The sequence below is a fragment of the Ursus arctos genome, unplaced genomic scaffold, assembly GCF_023065955.2.
Source record: "Ursus arctos isolate Adak ecotype North America unplaced genomic scaffold, UrsArc2.0 scaffold_6, whole genome shotgun sequence".
Classification (NCBI taxonomy): Eukaryota; Metazoa; Chordata; class Mammalia; order Carnivora; family Ursidae; genus Ursus; species Ursus arctos.
This window is the reverse complement of record NW_026623078.1, coordinates 40,934,279-40,959,494: the sequence shown is the minus strand read 5'-3', so window position 1 is coordinate 40,959,494 and position 25,216 is coordinate 40,934,279. Positions and strand designations below refer to the sequence as shown.

Here is a 25,216-nt window from a genome sequence, read left to right as displayed (position 1 = left end):
GAATTTAAGTATATGGTATTTTAATATAAAGCCTTGCCAAGCTTTCTGGGTGAAGAATTGACTTATGTTAAACATCAGAAGGGCACCTGGGTGGCTGAGTCAGCTAAGCGTCTGCCTTCAGCTCAGGTTATGATCCTGGGGTCCTGGGATTGAGCCCTGCTCAAGCTCCCTGCTCAGCAGAGAGTCTGCTTTTCCTTCTCCCTCTGCCCCTCCCGAGGTTCATGCTTCGCTCTCTCTATATATATCAAATAAATAAAATCTTTAAATAATAATAAACATCAGAAAATAGGACTACCATTACAAAAATGGTCAAAAATTAAATAATAAAAATAATTCAGAAAATAAAAAGTATGCCATTTGAGATGTTTAAACAGAACTACTATAGCTATTCAGCCTAAATTTATGTTAATCCTCACATTCTTCTCAGAGCTGTAACTATCTCCTAAAAGCTCGTGTAAGATTTGGGTATCTACAGAGACCAAAAAGGAAATACAGGTCTTTGACATGGCTGCCCTCTACTAATCCAAGATTTGTCTTGATTCAACAAAAGACTTTATGGGGTATTATTATCTGAAATGTTTAGTTCTTCCAAATTTCTAGATTTATAAAAACATGCAAATAACATTATTTTTATTAAAATTTGAAAGGCAACATATGAACTTATGAATAATTGACTCATGGCTGTCATTTGCATGTAGAAATGCAAAAACTTAAAATAGTAAACAAGAATGCTATAGGCAGAGGTAGACTGCACCTGGCAGAGTTTTATTATTATTTTCTTTTTACAAGCAATATAAATCTCCACTATATTTCACTAGCGCTAAGATCTGCTCCTTTAGTCATTAGCTAGTAGCTTGGAAAACCTTGAATAAACATTTGTTTGGGATCCAAAATGTATAGCAATGCCACTAATCTAAATTCAGTAGTGCTAATATCTAGAGAGATAAAACTAATTGTGTGGCTATTGACCTAAGAGCATATAGAAGGTTGTGCATATGTAACTCCCACATAGCATGAGAAATGATTAAAACAAAAGCACCGGTACCTTGAAACAAGGTATCAATTTGTTAAAAGTAGATTATTATTGTGGCGCCTGGGTAGCTCAGTTGATTCAGCATCTGCCTTCAGCTGAGGTCATGATCTCAGGGTCCTGGGATTAAGCCCACTCACAGCAGGCTCTCTGCTCAATGGGGAGTCTGCTTCTCCCTCTCCCTCTGTGATATCTCTCGCTCTCTCTCAAATAAATAAAAATAAAGTATTTTTTAAAAATTAAAAAAAATAAAAATAGACTATTATCTCAAAACCACTGATATGGTGCTTTGAGGAGACAGAATGTACAAGAGAGTAACTTGCTTTTAAAAATGGGGAATGTCTTCCAGGTATTGCTCAGTCCAGGAGATGATAGACATGATAGATAGATAGAGGCATAGATATATAGATTTTTGCTTTGTTGAAACTATGGAAACCTACAAAACTCTTCTTATAATAATCCCGAGCAAGAGTCATTCTAGAGATTCCAGAAAATTCATGCAGGGGATTATATTTCATGAAGTCATATAAAGGCACTTGCAAATATAAATACACAAAATGATATCATTAGACACATTGCCTCTGAGAAATTTAGAGGAAGATCTATAATTTAAAGACTAAACTTAACAGCAGAAAATATTTTTAGGTACCAGAAAATGACAGGTCTGATGCAAGTTATAACAGCAAAAATGATTTGGGGTCATGAAGAAATAAAATCACAAAGAAGACAAAGCATATCTGGGTCCAAAAGGATGTAGTTCTCTCTGACTTAGTGCTGCCCCAAAACTTTAAAGGTTAGGTAATGCCACACTTCCACTTGGATAAAATGTGGATTTTTTGTTGTCTCAGCATCTCTGTAGCTACACACTCACCCCTTTGGCAAGCCAAGCGGCTCAAGGAGGACTTTACCATTTTCCAGGGGCAGGGCTGTGATCCAGCTCCAGCTGAACAAATACCTCTCCTAGCCAGAGTGAGTTGTTGGGAGTGTGTATGTGACTCAAACCAGGCCAGTGAAACTTACTAGATTTTTCCTGGAACAATCAGGAACAGACCTTTTCAGAGGGATTGTTTGCTGTAACAAAAATGTATCCCCTAGATATTTCTGGCCATAACATTGGGAAACTTGCTGGAGAAGGGAATGAACACAAAGCAAAACAGAACCAAGGACTGGAACAAATAATCATAGTGCAATTAGTTCAGATTTTGGATCAAGGTTTCCTGAAAGAGAAGTTCCTAAACTTCCCAGTTATATATACCAGTAAATTACTTTGAGTTTATTAGTATTTTTTCTCTTGATTCATTGAGTTTGATTTCTGTCATTTAAGATACAAATACATCTAATAAAATACATTGAAGTAAGAATTCATGAAGCCTTTCTGGAATATCCTTTCTAGGCTCTGATCATTTAAATTTTCAGCAAAAATTCTCTTAGACTCCACTTGGCAGATGTACCAAGCTAAAAAACTGTAAAACACGATCTATGACCATGTCTCACTGAATATCTGCAGCTAGTAGTAAGCTACCCTTTAACATACTCATGTGTTTCAAGTACCATCAGATGAGCTGTATTCTAGACAACAGTTGATTATGTTTGTTACAACACACAAAAATGCTGTTTATATCATTTGCATTTCTCATTGTAATCATGTCTTAATCAAATATTAAACCAATAAATATTCTGTGTGAAAGAGAGTTTGTTTCTATGAAATCTAAACATGAATGCATTAGAAAGACCTAATAGTTGTGAGCTGCACAAGAAAATGTCCTAATTAGAGGAAAGAACTTGGGGGAAAAAAGAAAAACCTAATCTTCACAAAATATTTTACTTCTTGTTCCTCTTTAAATGAATTAATATTAGAATTCATGGGTATATAAGAAAATAAAGATCTCTAATGTGGATCCATATTCAAAGAGGTTTTCGCCCTCCATCAAAACATGGAAAATAGGGAATATGTGGAATATCTTAAATTAAAATAAAATTCTTAAGCTACTTATATGCCATTTTACACAATTATTTAATTTTTTTTTCACTTATGTTACCAGTTACTGGTCATAAGATACCAGCACATCTGTAAATTTTTAGTCTTTTAGAAGTTAATGTGCCTAGCTTTCAATTTAACAATATATACCTTTACAATTCTTTTTTAGTTCTTCAGTATAGATTTTAAACTCAGTAAGGATGGGTACTATTTCTGGTGACTCTATAGAGTTCTAGGTTTTATACATCGCAAATGCTTACTGATTGAGATACAATTCATTTTTGTTATAATATTCTTTGTCTAGTCTCTGTGTATATATACAGGCACACAGAAATAAATGTTTTGTAAAAATAGCTTCTATTCTTGAGAATGATATTAAGAAAATAATTTTTAAATATTTAATAACATAAAAAGTATAATAATATTTTGATGCATATATATATATATATTTTTAAACTGCAAGTAGTGCCCTCATGGATGATTGATTTACATAATTCTCTACATATTAACATTCACTTAAATTGAGTGTCCAAGGAACTAAAAAAACATCTTGTTTCACTTCCACTATTTTTTATTTTTTCTTCATATATCCAGCCCCTGTTTATCTTAGTTATAATGCCAATCCAAGATCAGGTCTATGGTGCTGGGATCTTATATGTAGAAGGAGAAAGGGGGGGATGGAAGGCCACCACACATGGTTGCACAGGTTATTCACTGTGCAAGGCACCAGGCTGCAGGGCGTACTGTAGCTGAAATATAGCTGATGTCCCAATCACCATGCTGTGTGCACTGTTACAGAGCTACATCTGCTGAGAGAAAGCTGTATCTTTTTCTAATTTACACGAAGGTGACATATGGTTTGGGACAATTTCCTTAGCTACTCCTCACTCTGTCTCATACTTGGATTGTCTTCTGTCCTCATCCTATTTTTCTCCAACAAGCCAAGGACCCAATAATCTTTACCAAATTTACAATCCAAACTTCTTTCGATCTATGATTTTCTGGGTAAAAATTTGAGTATAATTCAGGGCTGTGTATACCCAAAGACTTACCATTTCATTTACACCATTCTCTGTAAGGTCTATGTGAAAAAAAGAAGGGGATAGAATGTTGTGAGGAGCTTTTTAACCATATGTCTATTTCTCACTGTTTATTATAGCAATAGGAGTTTCTTGAAACATCAAAGAGTTTGGTATATCCTTCTGAAAGAGAGAGCAGGGGAAATTCTGTAAACTGCACGTGATCTAACAAGAACATGGGGACTACAGCAGAACCAGAGTAATAAACATGGACATTGATGAAAGAAGGTTAATCCTCAGAGATCACAGATGCAAATACATGAAAATGACAGGGACCTGACAAGTCAAAAAAATATTAAACTCCAGATTTTTGTTCTGCCTGGAGTCTAACATGCCTCTGTTAACAAATAGGCAGTTGCTTTTGACTCTTCCAAATACCAGAAAACCTCTTGGAAAAATAATACGGTGGAAAGAAGATTTTCCATTGTATTATAGTTTCTTTTTCTCATTCATCAGTTCTGGATTTCAAATATGACACTTACTATAAGTCTAACCTTGGAAAAATAGATTTTTGAGCTTTAGTTTCCCTTAATGAAATTGCTTTTTATTAATATGAAGTATACTTATCTGATAGAGGTTTTTGAGAAGTAAATGAGAAAATATGTATAAAAGTAACCAAAAAGTAGCTGACATAGAGTGGATGTTCAATAAATGTTCATTTGCCCCTTACCCAATCAGTTGGATTCCCTGTCTTAGTGGAGTGAGGTAACTAATATAAATTTGAAGCTAAAAGAATAACCATTTATGCTATTCAATAGCTCAAGGTGGTTAGTGATAGGTTGGGTGAAGGGTAATTTTTTATTTTCAGACACAGAGAAAAATATGTCAATTCCTCCATCATATGTAGGGGTAACATGATTTAACAAGGTTTTGTGCACTGTCTTAGGAACCTAAGCAACTAGTACCATTTTCTTGGTAGGGAGTAGTGAGGGAGGGGATGGGAAGGTATTACAGGTTCCAAACATATGACATAAAGAATATACATATTTATAATTAGGGCCTAGTTTTGTGGAAAATCAAATTACCTTTATGACCAAAAAAATGTATGGCAATGTAGTTATAACCTTAATATTAAAAATCAGATTTACAAAGTTTGAAGATTCCTTTCTCAAATAAATTGTTAAAAGATGCCTTTAAATGCTAAGCTCCCTGATAATTCTAGAATACAGTTTAGAATTTATATAATTCTGCATTAATAAGTTTAGAAATATAAATATCACTTATAAGAGTCATTAACATCTGTGAGGATAAAGATCTGTGGTATTCCATAGATTTACTAGTCTAATATAGTCAATATAGTCTCTTAAAAATGAAAATACAAATGTTACATGTAAATATGTTTTCATTTTTCTGAGATTATCTTAACCCCTAGCCCCCTGGCACACACTCTTTCTCATCTGTAAATGTGCCATTCCAGAAAAATTTATGACGCTCAAATGTCAGAGCAAAGAAAACAAAACTACAATGACATAGTTTGCTTTTTAGCCATAGTCACTCTTTAGAAAGTGATTATTAAAATGATATATGGAATCTTTAAAAAAGTAGCCATACAGTTATTCATTCCAATTCTGCAAATCTATTACATTATTTTTGTCCTTTTTTTTGTTTTGCTTTGCAGTATCAGAAAAAGTATTGCATATTCTAAGTCTGTGCTATCTAATATGGAGCCACCAGCCATGTGTACATATTAAGCTTTTGAAATGTGGCTAGACCAAACAGAGATGTGCTGTAAGTACAAAATATACACTGGGTTTTGAAGATTTAATATAAAAATTTAATACAAGTAAGATAATGTGAAGTATCTAGTTAATAATTTTATATTGACTGCCTGTTGAAATTAGATGTATTGAGTTAAAATATATTAAATTTAATTTCATCTGTTTCTTTTCACTTTTTTAAGTGTAGCTACCAAAAAACTTTAAAATTATATAAGTACCTTGCATTATATTTCTATTGAAAAGCATTACTCTAGATTTATACTTCTTCAAAATCAAATATTATTATTATATTATGATCCTTTATAAATTATAGGTTTTGTTTTATGTTTTTAAATCTTATTTCTATTTTATAGCCATCATAAGTGCAATGAAAAAGAACTGAGTCATCATTGGTCAACACAGTCTTATCAAACTAATACAGATACTGCTTCTAATTACTATTACTATTACTATTCATGTCTTCTCCCCATGTTTTAACTGGATTATTTGTTTTTTCGGTGTTGAGTTTGATAAGTTCCTTATAGATTTTGGATATTAACCCTTTATCAGACATGCCATTTGAGAATATCTTTTCCCATTCTGTAGGTTGGTTGCCTTTTAGTTTTGTTTTTGATTTTTCTTTGTTTGTTTCTGTTTTTTTTTTTAAGATTATATATATAATATATATTATTATATATATTATATATATTTATTAAAATATATATATTTATTAAAATATATATATTTATTTGAAAGACAGAGAGCATGAATTTGGGGGGCAGAGGCAGTGGGAGAAGCAGACTCCCTGCTGAGCAGGGAACCTAATGCAGGGCTCAATCCCAGGACCCTGAGATCATGACTTGAGCCTAAGGCAGCAGCCTAACCAACTGAGCCACCCAGGTGCCCTGGCTGCCTTTTAGTTTTGTTGATCATTCCTTTGCTATGCAGAAGATTTTTATCTTGATGAAGTTCCAATAGTTTATTTTTGCTTTTGTTTCACTTACCTCAGGAGACCTACCTAGTAAGGAGCTGCTATGGCCGAGGTCAAACAGGTTACTGCCTGTGTTCTCCTTTAGGATTTTGATGGTTTCCTGTCTCACACGTAGGTCTTTCATCCATTTTGAATTTGTTTTTGCGTTTGGTTTAAGAAAGTGGTCCAGTTTCATTCTTCTGCATATTTCTTTCCAGTCTTCCCTACACCCTTTGTTGAAAAGACTATCTTTTTTCCATTGGATATTCTTTTCTGCTTTGTTGACAATTAGTTGACCATATAGTTGTGGGCTCATTTCTGGATTTTCTATTCTGTTCCATTCATTTGTTGTTCTTTTTCTACCTCCTTTAAGTATAAGGTTAGGTTATGTATTTGAGACTTTTCTTGCCTCTTGAGGCGGGCCTGTATTGCTATGTATTTCCCTTTTATGACTGGTTTTGCTGCATTCCAAAGGTTTTGGACCATGGTGTTTTCATTTTCATTTTTTTCCCTGTATTTTTTATGTCTTCTTTAATTTCCTGGTTGACCCATTCATTCTTTAGTACTATGCTGTTTAACCTCCATGTATTTGTGGTCTTTCCAAATTTTTTTCTTGTTGTTGACTTCAAGTTTCATAGTATTGTGAAAAGATGCATGGTATGATCTCAGTCTTTTGTACTTTTTGAGGCCTAATTTGTGACCTAGTATGTGATCTATTCTGGAGAATGTCCCATGTGCACTTGAAAAGAATGTGTATTCTGCTGCTTTAGGATGAAATGCTCAGAATATATCTGTTAAGTCCATCTTGCCCTGTATGTCATTAATACCCATTGTTTCCTCACTAATTCTCTGCTTTGATCATCTTTGCATTGATGTAAAAGGGTTGTTAAAATCCCCTACTATTATTATATTATTATCAGTTAGTTCCTTTATGTTGTTATTAATTGTATATGTTTTGGTGCTTCCAAGTTGGGGGCATTAATATTTACAATTATTAGATCTTTTTGTTGGATAGACCCCTTAATTATGATATAGTGCCCTTCTTCATCTCTTGTTATAGTCTTTGGCTTAAAATTTAGGTTTGTTTGATATAAGTATTGCTACTCTGGCTTTTTTTTGATGTCCATTAGCATGATAAATGTTTCTCCATTCCTTCACTTTCAGTCTTCAGGTATCTTTGGGTCTAAAATGAGTCTCTCATAGGTAGCCTATCAATGGGTCTTACCTTTTTATCCATTCTGACACCCTATGCCTTTTGATTGGAGCATTTGATCCATTTACATTCAGAGTAATTATCAAAAGATATGTATTTATTGCCATTTTATTACTTGTTTTGTCATTTTTCCTGGAGATTTTCTCTGCTCCTTTTTAGTTTTTGTTGCTTTTTGCCTTTCCTTCCCACTCAAAGAGTTCCCTTTAATATTTCTTGCAGAGCTCGTTTAGTGGTCATGAACTCCTTTAGTTTTTGTTTGTCTGGGAAATTCTTTCTGCCTCCTTATATTCTGAATGATAGCTGTACTGGATAGAGTACTCTTGGCTGCAGATTTTTCCCCTCAGCATGTTGAATACATCATGCCACTCTCTTCTGGCTTGCTAAGTTTCTGTGGAGAGATCTGCTGCTAACCTATGGGTCTTCCCTTCTAAGTTAGGGACTTCTTTTGTCATTTTGCTTTAAAGATTTTTAATTTATCACTGTATTTTGCAAATTTAACCACAATGTGTCTCAGTGTTGGCCTGCTTTGCTGATTTTGATGGGATTTTTCTGTGCCTCCTGGATATGGTTATCTTTTTCCATCCCCAGATTAGGGAAGTTTTCAGCTATTATTTCCTCAAATAATTTCCTCTCTCTCTTCTTCTTTGGAACTCGGATGATATGAATGTTATTATGCCTGACAGAGTCACTGAATTCCCTAAGTCTACTCTTGTGATCCATCCTTCTTTCTCTCTTTTGTTCAACGTCATTATTTTTCATAATTCTATCTTCTATATCACTTATTTATTCCTCTGATTCTTCTTTGTGGTCATTACATCTAGTTGGTTTTGAATCACAGTTATTGCATTTTTCATTTCAGCCTGATTGTTTTTTAGATCTTTTATGTCTGCAGTAAGGTTCTCCCTGATGTCTTCCATGCTTTTCTCAAGCCCAGCTAGTATCCTTATCACTATTACTTTATATTCTGAATCAGGCATATTTCTTATATCTGTTTCAATTAGATCTCTGGCCATTACCTTTTCTTGTTCTTTCTTTTGGGATGACTTCCTTCATCTTGGCATTTTGTATAGGTCTCTGTCTTCTGTGTGGTAGAAAAACCTGTTATGTTTCTTGTTCCTGAGAGTAATGGCTTAATGAAGAAGAGGTTATAGAGTGTCTAGGGCCTAGTGCTTCAGGAAGTGTCTATGGTGTGTGCTGTGTGTACTCTCCTTCTGTGTTTTGGCTGCTCTATCCCTCAGGTCAATCATCTGCAGAGGTTCTCCTTGCCTGCAGTGGGCAGTGTTTATACCTTGGCCAGAGTGTGGCAAGTTTTAATTAGGTGTGCTCTGACTGTTTGTTAAAAGAGACCTGATGTTGTTTCCACTAGAACTGAAGCATTGCAGAATCTATGGTCAGTAGACGTGGTACATATGGGGGTTTCTGTTGGTCTTTGGGGACAAGGTCCTCATGGCACTAGTCCTTAGGCACACCGGCTGGAGAAAAGCAGTACCAGTGGAACACAAGGGGATGGAATTTAGTGTAAGCAGGTTAGGCAGCCAGTGTTGGCACTGTGCTGTTTAATGAAGTTGGTTTATGCTGAGGAGTGGGGAGGGAAATGGCACCAGTTAGAACCTTTGTCCCTGAAGAGGAGAGTCCATGCTTGCTGCTCTCAGGGAAGCACTTGCAGAAGAACAAATAATTTCCCCTCATGCATTACAGGCATTTTTCAGATCAGTGTTTTCACACTGTCTGTCTCTGGGTTGCTTGCTTGCCTGGAGCAGTGCAGCATACCTCTATCCCAGCCAACCCTGCTGACTTTTAAAACTCCAAACTTTAGGGACTGGTATGGCAGGGACCTGTGCTGGTCCTCTGGGAAAGGGTCTCACCATGCTGGGACCTATGCAGGTTTGACCCAGAAAGGCAGTCATGCCAGAACACAGGGGCATGAGATTTGGAGCAAAGCAGGATAAACAGCCAGTGTCCAGGTTAGCTGCCCTCACCAAATGTCTCAGTGCCTGTGCTGAGTGGCAGGGAAAGAAATGGTGCCCGCTAGTTCTTTTGTCCCTGAAAAGGCAATGCCACCTATCACAGATATGCTTCAAGAAGTAAGAACAGTCTCTCCCTGTGCACCTTAGATAATCCTCTGATTATGCAGTATGCTCTGGGCTGCCTTGCCTGCCTTCTCTCCAGGAGTCTGGCAGCACCCTCGGGTCTCTATCCCAGCCAAGCCTAGGACCTCTAAAACTCAAGTATTTGAGCTCCCCTGGTTGCAAGAACTCACAAAAATCATCCCCTCTTGTTTTCCCAGCCAATGGCTTTGTGGAAGTGTTCTTGTGTGTATCTCTGTGTGCTATACTCTCTTTCACCTTTCTCTGGGACCAGGGTTCCCTCTCCTCCGCAGCACCTGTGATCTGTTTCTTCTCCAAACCACATCTCCACACTTCCTATCTTCCTCAATGTGGCCTCTTCTTTCCCTCTAGTTGTGCAGTTTGTTCTATCAGTCCTCAGGTCAATTCCCTGAGTATTTAGGATGATTTAACAATTATCTAGCCATGTGCCACCACATTAGCTCCCTCCCTCTAATTACTATTTCAACAGAGAGTCATTCTTGCTTCTTTATTTCATCTTGTTAGACATACTCCAGATTTCACCATACACAAAAGGAACCCTTTGGCCTAAGACATGCTCTTTTCCTAGACAAACCTTTAGTATAACTTCTGCTTGTTTTCATACTCTAATGAACTGGGTCTTAGAATTCAGACGCAAGTAAAATGACCTCTTTTCTATTTTCACTCCTCTCTCTCCGTAAAATCTATCAAACACATCAAACATTAATTACCTAACTACTTGCATTATTCTGGTGCCTATCTTTGTTCATCTTATCTCTTCTAGTGTGAAAGAACTTTTCAAAAAGCATGGTATCTTCAAATATGATGAAAACTGTCAAACCAAGATGGCAGGGACTTACTTATATCAATGCATTTCTGCAGGTGGAAGACTGGATGGGTCCGTCACAGTGTCCAACATAGATAGCTTCTTTATTTAGTAGATTGTTTTGGGTTTTTACAAACCAAATTATAATTATAATTATTTATTTATGTATTTATTTATAAAAAGAAATAATTATTATGGAATATCTTCCATACCAAAAAGAAAAAAAAAGCCATCAATACTATCAAGTAACAAAGATTATTGTTAACAATTTAGTTATAAATAATAGTTATAGTGCAGTTCAATAGTTAGCATTTAGTTATACTCTGAAATTTGTAGAAATTACTTTGATTAAGGTGAATGGTACTTGTAATTAGCATTTCTATAGATTTAAATGTCCATATATTTGGTGTGCTTAGAAAAAAATTATTTTGCATATTTTGTTTGTAAAATGTGAGAAAATGGAATTGTGCCATTTTATTTTTTTGATGGAGGAAAATGCAACTTCACTTCTAAATGTCAAGAGATAGAATGTCAAAGTTTAATTGCCTTAATAAGGAAGATTATAATTTTTATAATGACAAAATAAAAGAGACAATGGTCGTACGTGGAAAGTAGAAAGAAGTGGAGGAGAGTCCTCTATAAAGAGCTTCAGTATTGCCTGGGTTGCTCAAGAAAAGTTCTATTTACTCATGAAAAAGTTGAATAGATGAGTGCTCTATTATTAAAAGATAATTAATTTTATCCTATCTATTTCCAAAGGGTTTGAATTAATTAAATAAATGCTTATTTTATTTTAATTTAATTTCCATCTAGCTGCTGGATAATTATTTAGATGAGCAATTTTTTACTTTGCATAATTGTTTAAGATATTGTTCACCTTTATCATACTCTTATTACAATTAGAGAGCTAAATTTGAAGTAAAAAAAAATGAAACTACATACTTCCCACAAAGCATGTTTGGATGTATTCTATGATTATTAATATATCTTTGTCAAATTGCAAAATCAATTGAGAACAAAATCAATGGTTTTATAGTGCATAGTTGCATTAGTTTCTTAGTTGCCTCTACTTACTATAACAAATTGTCTCAAACTAGGTGGCTTAAACTGTGAAGTTTATTTATCGGTAGCTCTAGAGGCCAGATTTCTGAAATCAAGGTGTCAGCAGGGCCCTGCTCCCTCCAAAGAATCACGAGGTGGAGAATCTTTTTCTTCTGTTTTTTAGCTTCTGGTGGTTGCTGGCATGCCTTAATGTTCCCAGTCTGCTGGTTCATCACTCCAGTCTATTTACATCAGCTTCTCTTCTGCTTGTGTCTCAATGAAATGCCTCTTGAATCCTTCTTATAAAGATACACAGATGGCAGATAGGGCCTACCTGGTTAATCCAGGATAAGGTCTTCCTCTCAAGAGCCTCAAGGTTACCATATTTTTTGCCATATAAAGTAATGATCACAGGCTCTATGATTAGAAAGTGAATATATCTTTGGGGAGTAATTTCTTCTGCCTATCACAATAATGAAAGGCATAATCTAACCACAATATTTAAATTTGTATTTATCAAGTTCGCAATTTTTTCAAAGATTTATTTATTTACTTACTTATTTTAGAGATAGAGAAAGAAAGAGAGATAGAGTATGGTGGGGAGAGGGAAAGGGAGAGAGAGAATCTTAAGCAGACATCCCTCTCAGCGCAGAACCTGATGGGGAGCTCGATCTCACAATCCTGAGATCGTGACCTGAGCCAAAGTCAAGAGCAGATTCTTAACCAGCTGAGCCACCCAGACTCTTGTAATTTTTCAAACATGAGTATCGTCTAACAAATAAGAACTTCCCCAAACTGATATTTTCAAGCAACAAATGTATTTAGGTCTTAATAGCAATGCATTTTATTTCTATTGGCAAAATTTTCAGAATTTTGCATCCAGACTCTAATAAACTTAAGACTTAGTCTTAAAGATCTCATGTATAAGCATCCAGATCCACATGTTTTATATACGGGCAAAAAATTAGGAAATTAAATAAAATTTCATAATGAAAACTAACAAACATTATATTTAATAATATTTCTATCTACAATATTTCTGAAGTACATTATTAAAGCTCCTATGATAATAACCATAGCTATTTTCATCGAATGTTAAAATCACAAAATTTTACCTAGTGGTTGCACATTTCCATTACTAATTATTATTCCAGCAAAAAGATATGCTATCAAATGAGGAAACATCTTTTTTTTTTTTTTAAGAAAGCAGAAGTTTCATGGGAGAAAATTAAAGTTTCCTGAGTTGAAAAATAAATTATAATATGGAAATATCCAGGTAGAAATACTGGATCATACTTAAATGATCTTGACAAATAAGTTCAGAAAATAAAATAATAAAAACACATAATCTGAATTTATGTATCTAAAGATAACCAATATCACTATAAACCCTTTAGTAGAAATAAAAACTAAAGATGAAGTTGAAAAATCAAGTGATAAGGCTTTTAAGTAATCTTGGGAACATTTGCAGATGGCAACATCTAAAAGGCTTGAGTTTTAAGGACCAAAATGAAAGGGAAGGAAAAATATGTTCTCTTAAAAATTAGGAAATAAGAACAAACACGCTACATAGTAAAAACATAAATCACAAATATCTGTCAATGAAAACATGAGTTACAAATATCCATCCATAGCCAAACAAGTCACTGAGAAAGTTGTGTTTAACTTGAGTTCTGGGGTAGGATGAAAACCAACTCTTTCATGAACATTTATAAATAATGGCTTGCATTCACAAAAGACTTGAGAGAGGGGATGGGGGGGTCTGTATTTAAACATTTCTGGGAAATACTAGGAAAGTTTTTTCTAACTTTGAGGTGGTAGGTGAGAGAAGTTTATTTAAATTTGTACTTGAGGATCCAGCCTGATGTTTGTAATAGGAGTTTAGGCTGGCATACACAGATAACGCATACATCTACACAGCAACAAAGTGCTCTGGTTGAAATTAATAATGAAAGAAACCATTCCGAACAAGTGCAGACTGCCAAAGGTACAAAGGAATAGAGAGAAAATGTATTTGAAAAGGTCTATTACATACAATACGCTGAATACTTAAAATGCCTCTCACATTAATTTATTGCCATTATTAGTATCACTGTGGCCTTTTTTTAATCTTTTTGCCTCTGCACTACCAAAGTGGACTCTAATTGTTTTACTGCCTCTCTCCTTTCAACCATCATTCATATTATTAAGCCTGATTCATTTCTCTAAAACTTTTACTAGGTATCTTTTCCTATTAAAAAATGTTTAATACCATGTTAGCCATAAAATAAAGCACAAGCACATGAGTATGGCATCTAAAAAGCCTCAGACTTTCTACAAGTTTTGACTGAGCTTGTAATGATTACAAATAAGCACCTGACCTCACTTGGGCTGTTTGATTTACTCTCCTGAATCATCTGCAAGGCATATATTGGCTCATGTTATTTTTCCTTTCTTTCCTAGAATTATCATTCCTACCCTTTGTCCAACCATATCCAAAAAAAAAAAAAAAAAAAAAATCCTTTCTTCCATTTAATTTCTACTGTATTTGTTGAAAAATAGTCATTTAACAATTATCATGGTAAATAATATATATGTCCATGAATTACTGAAAATTATTTTAATGTAAGATATTTGTGATCCAGCTCTTTACTTTAAAATCAGTCATTATTAATCCAGTCAAACTACCTTATGTGGTAATAAATGCATTGTAGCTAGTCAAATATTTGATTTTATATAATTTTAGAAGGCATTTCTTTTAATATTCACAAAAGCAACTAATACAATATTTTGTACATAATGGATGTTCAATAAAAATATTAATTGATTAAAGCCAAATAGAAGAAATTCTTAAAAAGCACTTATTCAAAAAAGAGATCAGCTTGGATAGAATGGATGACTAGAATACTGTTTTTGGTTCCCAAGTACAGAACACAGACTCTATCTAAGTTTAAATAGAAAAGAGTTTATTAGAAGGTATTAGCAAGCTCTAGGAGGACCATGAAACCAAGTTTTAATACTACAATAAAAAAAAAAATTAGCCAATGGAAAGTTCCACCCACAATATAGAGCTCTTATTAAAGAAGCCTCTCTTCTGTGCATCACTTATAATGCTAGGGGCAAAATCAGAACCACCATCCTTATCACCATGCCTATAAAAAGACCTGCTCCCTGACTTTTTCCAAATGCATTTGTTGGAAAGAATTCAGGCCATAGTCAAAATTAAATCTTTTCAAAAAAGATTCTAGGAGATGCAGTCTTTAGCTTTTCTAGCCTCTATAGTAGAGGAAGGCAGGTTAAAGATGTTTGAGAGGGGCACTGAGCAAATATAATCTGCAGTATCTATCATACTAAGAAAATGTTTCTTAGAGATATTTACAAAAACAGTGTATACAATGACAAATTTAAAAAGTAGGAAGGAGATTATACTTAAGCTATATTTATCACTTGAACTATATAATCATTCTATTCCTAATTACCTTATATTATAAGAAGTTGGCTGCATATATCGTTCACAAATTTGAACAAAATGACTAAAAATAAAAATGATTAATTGATAGATTCTACAAATCACAAATCCTCGTGATTTCTTGAGGAGAACATTCTTTCAACTGCCTTTAACTGGTGTTGTCCTTAATACCATGCTAATGCTTGTCTTATTTGATATAATCTCAAGTTAAGGTTACCTTTTTTTTTATACTTAATTTAAAACACTGTGACCCGGGGCGCCTGGGGGGCGCAGCGGTTAAGCGTCTGCCTTCGGCTCAGGGTGTGATCCCGGCCATCTGGGATCGAGCCCCACATCAGGCTCTTCTGCTATGAGCCTGCTTCTTCCTCTCCCACTCCCCCTGCTTGTGTTCCCTCTCTCGCTGGCTGTCTCTATCTCTGTTGAATAAATAAATAAAATCTTTAAAAAAAAAAAAACACTGTGACCCTCCCCAGCATTATTAATTGTTGCCTGATTGAAATCATATAATTCCTTTAAATTTCTACTCAAAGATAGTAAAGCAACAAATTTTGTTTTAATTGAGATTTAACAACAAAAGTATGCTCAAATATACTGAGATTTATTTAGTGAATATCTTTTCCCTCGTGTAGAGAAAATATATGCTATAAAAAGTGGAAACAGCATGTGTAAAGATCTTAAGGAGAAGGAGCCACTAAAGATCATAAAAATCCAGAATGGCTGAAACATGAACAGAAGAAAGGATGATTCAATATAAAACTTGGAGACACAGGCAAGACCCAGATTCAACTGACCTTGTAAACTATATTAAGGATTTTGTATTTTAATCTAATAACAATGGGAAGAAAGAATATTGCTGAGAAGATGAAGGATAGGATAAATTTTATTTTAGTACCAGTCAGTATAGCTGAGTGTATAGGATATAGTGTAGCTGAGAGAAAGGAAGCTGGGGAAGACAGGAGAGAAAAAGAGGTTAAAATGGTGGCAGGATTCTGGGGCTGGGTGAGATGAAATATGTGCAAGACACATTATCGTAAAAAAGGTACAAGTCAAAGACAAGGAGAAAATCTCAAAAGCAGCAAGAGGAAAATGACTCATCACTTACAGGTGAACCATAATAAGATGAAAAGCTCACTTCTCAACAGAAACAACTGAAATCAGAAGACAATCGAATAATGTATTCAAAGTGTGTCAAAAACAAAACAACAACACTATCAACAAAGGTACCTTTCAAAAAAGAGAAACATACCCAGTTAAATAAAACCTGAGATTATCTGTTACTATCACAAATACTAAGGGAACTTCTTCAGACCAAAAACAAAGAACACCAAACAGTAATTCAAATCTGCCAGAAAAATTAAAAAGTACTACTAAAGGTAAATATGTAATTACAGAGGTCAGTGTTACATGCATATTTCTTCTCTTTCCTTCTTTTAAATGACTTAGAGAGTGATTATGTGAAATAATAAGTACATAATCCTGGTTTGGGATCTATATATACATGTGTATATATTCACCACTAACAGCACAAGATGGGAGATTGGAGTAAACTAATATTGGACTAAGGAAAGGATATCAGATGGTATCTCAAATCCATAGAAGTAAATAAAGATAGTTAGAAATGGTAAATAAGGTATTTAATATAATAAACACTATAAACATATACTTGCCTTCCCTTCTCACAGTTCCTTTAAAAGATGTAAAATTATATAAAATAATAACAATTTATTATTCAGTTTGAACATATACAGATGTAATATGTATAATGATAATAACAGCATACAAAGAATGAAAATAGAGTTATGTATGGTAATATTTCTACATCTAACTGGAATTAAGTTAGTAAAAATCTGAAGTAGATTCTGATAAGTTGAGATATATATGGTTAGCCCTGGAAGAAACATAAAGGAAATAACAAATATAGTGAAAAATCAGTTTTTCTGATCCAGCTTCCAAGAAGCTTGGGAGTCACTACTTCATTCTAATAACAAGTAAAGAGCTAAAAAAAAAAAAAAAAACCCTGAAAAATCAAGAATTTTTAACTTGTAAGAGGAGTGAGGTTAAAGGGAAAACTGCCCTCCCCCCAAATGGAGCAACTAATAAGCAAATACAAAGAATCACAATTTACCTGAATAGAAAACTCTTCAGGAACCAATGCTGAGGTAGAAAAATCTAAACTGTACTTGACAAATTGCTGAAGGTTCACTGTGGACAAATCTGAGTTTAAAATTCCAAGGGGACCCAGGATTCAGGAGATCACACACTTTTGTGAGTTTTACCTTTTGGATCTCTACTAGGTTCCTACAGTAAATATTAGAGAAAAATTCTTCAAGCTTCTGGCATGAAATAAGCAAGGCACTCTGTTTTTAACAAGACCTGCCCTCAGGGGAAACTAGTAACCATAACCTAATTGAACTAGAGAAGAGAAGTACCTAACTTCAGCCCACCCTGACCATCCTGTTCTATTTAATGAGGGGGTGGGGGTGGGTGGAGAGGACTAAGAAGTATAAGTGAAACTCCCAATCCAGAAGCATAAGCCCCCTAAAAGACTGAGCCCTAATCACAAGACTATAAAACACTTCTTCCCCTACATCTTATGACTATATTACTAAAACCTATTTATAGCAGTTCTATTTACAAAGTACCTCATGCCCACCTACCAAGAAAAATGTCAAGAGAAAGAGAAGACAAGGCACAGATTGGGAGAAAATATTTGCAAAAGACATATCTGAAAAAGCACTGTTATCCAAAATAAATGAAGAACTCTTAACAGTAACAAAATATCTGATTAAAAAATGGGCCAAGACCTTAATAGACACCTCACCAAAGAACATGTATAGATTAGAAATAAACATGTGAACAGATGTTTCACTCAAATGTTATCAAGGAAATGCAAATTAAAACAACAATGAAATACCACTACAAATCTACTTGAGTGGCCAAAATCCAGAACACTGACAACACCAAATGCTGATGTGCACGTGGGGTAACAGGAACTCTCATTGACGATGGAAATGCAAAATAGTACAGCCACATTAGAAGACAGTTTGGCAGTTTCTTACAAAACTAAACTTAGTCTTAATATACTACCCAGGAATTGCGCTCCCTGACATTTACCCAACGGAGTTGAAAACTTATGTCCATACAGAAATCTGCATAAGGATGTTTATTACAACTTCATTTATAATGCCAAAACCTGGAAGCAACAAAGATGTCCTTCAGTAGGTGGATGGATAAATACACTGTGGTACATCCAAACAAGAGATTATTATTCAGCATTAAAAAGAAATGAGCTATTAAACCATGAAAAGATGTGGAAAAACCTTAAATATATATTATTGAGTGAAAGAGAACATTCTAAAAAGGCTATGTACTGTATGATTCCAATTCTGTGAAACTCTGGAAATAGCAAAACTATTAAAAAAAAAAAAACAAAAACAGTAAAAAGATAAATGGTTGTCAGTGGGTAGGGATGAGGGAGGAATGGATATATGGAGAGCAGACGATTTTTAGGACAGTGAAATTACTCTATGTGATACTGTGATGGTAGATAAATATCATTACACATTCATCCAACCCAGAGAATGTCCAACACCAAGAGTGAGGCTAAAGTAAACTATGGGCTTTAACTGCTGATGTTTCAATGATAATGATGATTTAATGTAGGTTCATTAATTGTAACAAATGTGCCAGTCTCGTGGGGCACATTAATAGTGGGAAATGTGTGGGCACGTGGGTGCCTCAGTCAGTTAAGTGTCTGCCTTCAGCTCAGGTCACGATCCCAGGGTCCTGGGATTGAGTCCTGCATCGGGCTCCCTGCTCAGTGGGGAGTCTACTTCTCCCTATCACTCTTCCCCTACTCATGTGCACCCTCTCTCTCTTTCTCTCTCTCATAAATAAATAAAATCTTCAAAAAAATAGTGGGAAATGCTATGCAAAACTGGGGCAGGGGTATATGTGAACTCTCTGTATGTTTTGTTCACTTTTGCTGAGACCCTAAAACTGCTCTAAACAAGTTCATTACGAAATCACTAAATGAATTATTATATTACATTAGAAAATATCTAGTCAATACAAAAGATACCCGTAAAAAAGGAATGGAGGAAAAAAAATTAGGATCAATAGCATCCCTAAGCACAAACCTGGGTCTGGATGCTCAAGAGTGTGCACTGGGGCTAAAGAATTTAAAACCCTACAGAGTTATTTGATATGCAAGAGACTGAAGCCAAAGTGTTCCTGGAATTTACAGCCCAGAACCTTACACTTCTGTTAGGCAGAGCTTTAAAGCACATATTCTGTGTCTGAAACTCTACATTTTTGGTTTGGGAAGACTAGCTATTTTTTTTTTTTTATTATTATACTGGCCTATTTTATCTTTCAGAACTAAATTGGTTACTACTTTCTTAAAGTATCTCTAGTTATTGTTTGCTATGTCATATTACGCCTGGAAAAGACAGCGCTCAATGATATACACAGGATAACAATAAAATATACATAAATAGTTCATTGATGCCAAGTTAACATTTTTTTCTTATACACGATAACCACAGCCAGAAACTGATTAGTGAGATAAACTAAAAAACTGTGTTTTTCCAGCCAGTCATACTTTGAAAAAAATAACAGCTGGGAAGACTTTAATTGGTGTGATACAAATTGGACATGCCCAAATTACTAGCAGCATTGTACACATCTATTACAGTCAGGATCCTCTGGCATGTGAAGCAAAAGTAGGAAGACTTAGGAAGTTAACAAAGGAAACAGAGCCAGAAATAAGCTTTACTTATTTCATAGATTGCCAAGGATTAATCCTAAATTCTATCAAGCTTTTGAATAATTAACTAAATCTCTCTGAAACTTCATCCAATATACATTCCTAAAAGAAGATCAAAACACACATAATTATGCTTTGGAAATCATACTAGTACTAATTTTAAACCAAGATAATAAAAGTATAATTTGAGCTAGAGTCTACGTTTTCTGATAAAAATTCAAAATAAATCTTGAGTAAAGTCGAGAAGTATTACATCTAATGCTTCTCTTTGATATATCAAGTTTGTCACTGCCATATAAGAAAATTTGATTAGGTTGACAGAACTTATTCTTCACCTAGGTATGTTTATTTATAAGAACCACAGTATTTCAGGGCTGAAAGAGGCTTTGAAGCTCAATTATTGTAATTGTCATTCTTCTCTAAGGAGGACAAATGATTTTTAAAACTGTATAAATGTAAGCACCACATATTTTTATTTGGGAATCAGTGGGAAAATAATGCTACTTTTGACTTATTCAATAAAATCACAGACTGTCCAATGCAATAGATAGATTCCACCATTATTTTTAGACATTTACTTAAAAGAACTCGAACCCAGCATTAGTCTAAGAAAATGCATCAAGTCAGTACCACCTTAATTCTGATGCTAAATTGAAATATTTTAGGTTGATATTTTAGACTGAGACACATATGAGTCATCATTAGTAATCAAATAAATTAAAAGCTCATAATTATTCCCCTTTTTAAAATTCCATATTCTTTTGGCTCACATACATAATTGAAAATATCTTTGATTAGGTTTATTTCCTCCTTTTTATTTTATTTTTTTAAAGATTTTATTTATTTGAAAGAGAGACTAAGAGAGAGAGAACAAGCAGGGGGACTATCAGAGAGAGAGGGATAACCAGACTCCACACTGAGCACGGAGCCTGACATGGGGCTCAATCCCATGGTCCTGAGATCATGACCTCACCTGAAATCAAGAGTCTGATGCTTAACTGACTGAGCCACCCAGGTGCCCGTCTTTTCTCCTTTTATTATAACCTAAAAAATATTAATGCCCTTATAGATAGGCAAGACTGAGACATTATTTTTTATACAAAATAGCCCTGGAAATGAAGCATGGACCAAAATGTGATATTTCTGATACAAAAGGAGGAACCTATGATAAATCAAAACATCCATATTTTTAAAAAAATGTTTCTATACAATAAACATGCTGAATTTAGAAATGTTCAGTTCCTAATTTTTCCCAAGCCAGTTTAATACTTGCTTTCTTAAATGTACTGTTGGCCAAAAGTGGCATTTATAACTCATTAGAAAAAATGTTTCATGAACAAAAATACATCTAAAATTCAATTTTTGCAAACAAGAAAAAATATATATATTTGGCTACATATGGGTTAAACACTGTATTTTTAAAAAGTGATAAATAAAATATAAAAATAAGCAGTGGAAAGAAATTCAGAATAAATTTAGTAAAGGGCTATAATCAAATTTCACAAGTTTATTAGAGAATCTTAGTTTTTAAAGCATAACCTTGTCTCTATTTTTATTTACTTTTCTTCTAATAAAAGAACCTTCTGCATTGGTTCTATGCTACACCTCATTTTTCTATTACACAGTGACTCCCTCAAAGGATATCTTAGCCAGATTTTTGTTAACTCCACCATATTTTTATTAAGAATCACATTATGGAATTTCCAACTTAGACTCATTCTTCTTAGAATTTTAATTTTAAATTTAATTCAGAAATGTTACCTCCTGGCAACATATCCCTCACTACATTTATGGCTTTGCAGGCTTGAAATGGAAGTATTTCTCTCAAATACTACCTCTTGTATTATAATCCACTGTTCGACTAAGAAAAAAGCCAGGCAAGGGTATAAACACACCTCTCTCTGTTGTTTGTGACTATCTCTTATAGGGCAGTAGGGATGCCTTACTGAAGGAGATCTAAAGCTGCTCTGACCCACCTACCACAGTTCCTCTTGTGTCGGTGTCTTAGTCAGTTTGGGCTGCCGTAACAAATATCATAGGCTGGATGGCCCAAACAACAAGCATTTATTTCTCACAGTTTTGGATGCTGGGAAGTCCAAGATCTAGGTGCCAGCAGATTCAGGGTCTGGTAAGATCCCTCTATCTTGTTTGCAGAGAGCTGCCTTCTTGTATTTTCATATGGCTGAGAGAGAGAGATCATCTTTCTCACATCTCTTCTTTAAAGGCACTAATCGCATTCATGAGGGCTCCACTCTAGTGACTTAATCACCTCTCAAAGGTCCCACCTCCAAATTGGGGATTAGGACTTCAATATATGAATTTTGTGGGACACAAACATTCAGTCCATAACAGAAGACATCTCTTACTTAATGGGGTCTCATAGATAGAAACAACTGTACAAAATTGACTCAATGCCACCTCCACTTTTTGTGTGCATGTAAACAGGAAATCCACACATCCCTGCCATGCCGGATATTGGAAATGTTGGCATCTTCACTGTTGCTACCCTTTATCTCAGCCTCATCTTTTCTCTATATTTTTCCACTGACAATGTGTAGTCCAAGTACAGAGAAGCAAACTTGCTGCTTAAGTAAGTGTTCAATCAGGAGAACAGGAAAAATGAACATAACTTCTCACTGCATTTCTCCTTTTGGTCCTTACATTGACTGTCAGAGTAGGGCGAGAGGGGCAGGGCCATGAGGAATTATAGAAGGATATGAAAGTAAGGCCAGTTCTGAGATCACTCTTCAAGCCAATACAGAATGACTTTTTAACAAAAAAACAGGCAACAATCTAAATGTCCAATTAAAAGGCTACATTAAGAAGTTAGAGAAACAGCATGAAGAAATATTATATAAAGCATTAAAACGATAAAAGATTACAAATTCCAATAATGTGTTATGTAAAGAAAATGATCCAAAATTGCATTAAACTCACCATGACCTGGAGGAAATTTTTTCCATTTAATGAGTGCAACTAGCTCATATATGGATAAAGTGGGCCACTCTTCATAATATGGACATTTACGAATTAATTTCACCTTTTCTTTATGTTCAAGTTTTATTTTTTCCTGAAAAAAGTCATAAAAAAGGAAGGGAAAATGTATAGCAGATAGATAAATGCCAGTAACAGAAAAAAGTTATATGAGTATAAATTGTATAAAATACATTTGAATTTTGTAGGAGCATCATTCTATGATCACATAACCATATTGAAAATTTAGTCTTCAGATTTGCTACTAAAATTATATTTTCTCACCTTTCATAATATTTTTAGACTTCCATAAATGTTTTAGCATTTTTAAGAAATTCTTTCATAGTCAAGACTAAGCTCAAAAGTTGTACTTGATAATACTGAATCACTGATACTTGTATTTTGAAAAAAAAAAACATACAAAACAAATTTTTTAAGCTAGCCACTCTGAAACCAGAGATTTGGAAGGAAGTTGAATTCTGACAAAGTCATCTGTACCACTGACACTGAGACCACTGTAGCAAAAAAAACCGTAACTATTATTAGAGACCTAAATCAAGAAAATGGATGTCTCCTCATCTCCGTCCAATCTGAGCACACAACCACAGCTGATGCCATTGCCCTCATGCCCCCTGCACCAGACTTAGATCCTACCATGAAAAGCTGGCAGAGTGGGACAGTGGGGGGCCTTTCAATGCAGTCATTTATAAAAACTTTCTCTGTCATCAGGGGAGGAGAAATCAAAAAGAGGGAAAATTTTGGAGTTGATTAAAGGAGAATAAATTGGTAAACTTAAAGTAAATAAGGTTTTTTTTTAATGTAGCAGAATTAGGGGGTCAGAATTAAGTTGTGATAATACCTATTCATGCAACTCTGGGTTTTTATTATCCATTAAAACAATGAAATAGCATACCAGTCACTCCCAAGTATTTTTTTTTCCTCCAGTGGACTGTACAGATTTAGAGATCTCTCTGTATGATTGTCTGGTATCCCTAACACATAAGATGTTGTTGACACCCAAAACATATGTTTGTTGAATGAATACATGAATAAATGAATGTATAAATGAATGGATTTGAAATTCATGAAAAACCCTAAGTGCTAAAAATATACATAAAATATATTCATAGAGACCTTTCTTTCCACTTCAACTACCCATCATTGTCAGAAGCTCAAATAATGTTCATCAAATAAATCACATTTTTATGTCTCCAAGTTGTTATATTAAAAAATTAAAAAGATACGGACATCTTCTGTATAGAGGCAAAACTTAGCTTGAATTTATACACATATTATGTTAGTATATAGATTAGATATGATCATACCGATTTTAACCTTGTATAATCCTTTGCAGGGATTTTAAGAATTTCACAATCTTCTTCTGTGATCACCGAGTACTCCTTTGCTTCTGAATCTGTCTGAGTTGCAACTTCCAGGGTTCCAAAGGTACTCCATTGCTGAAGCTGTAAAAAATACGGAAGTAACTTAAACTTCATTATCACTCATCAACATAAAATACCAGTGATGGTGATAGAAAAAGTCTAGAAGAGTCTGCAAAAGGGATGATGGCAGGTCAAACTCCAAGTCTTAGAAAGAAGGGGATCGAAACAGTCTTGCATGGATGTCATATTTCCGCCCAGTGTTATCGTCCCAAAGCAAGAAAAAGCTTCCATTTTTTCAGTAGCATGAAAGAAATAACTTATAAGAATAGAGCTTCTGTTTTATCCACTGATTCATTTTAAGTACCTAGAATAATGCTTGGAACATAGTAGCCATTCAATAAATATTTATTGAAAGAGTGAAGAAAAAAGTACACTCACATACTTGCTCTTCTGTTTATTTTATTATCCTCATATGTTGGTAGTAATAATGAAAATGAATATAGTGTTATGCACACACACACATACAAATATATGTACACACACACACAAACATACACACACATAGGGTCTCCTAATTTAATATGTAAAAGATAAATATTTAGCATCCCCAAAATGTTACACAGAATATGTATTGTAAATTATTAGGATATAATGAAAATATACATAGCTACATAAAGGATCTGTATTCATGTTTGCCTGGGGAAAAATATTTATCATAGATAAT

General features: G+C 34.4%; 1 protein-coding gene across 1 annotated transcript in view; it reads right to left on the bottom strand.

Moving 5' to 3' along the window:
- The window catches only part of CNBD1 (cyclic nucleotide binding domain containing 1), a 439,889-nt gene that overhangs the window by 138,296 nt on the left and 276,377 nt on the right, over positions 1 to 25,216 (bottom strand). Inside the window, exons 7-8 of the mRNA XM_057308075.1 lie at positions 24,436 to 24,573; positions 23,075 to 23,207 (exon numbers count right to left, since the gene is read on the bottom strand). Coding sequence (XP_057164058.1) covers positions 23,075 to 23,207; positions 24,436 to 24,573 — 271 coding nt within the window. The remainder of the gene's footprint in view (positions 1 to 23,074; positions 23,208 to 24,435; positions 24,574 to 25,216) is intronic.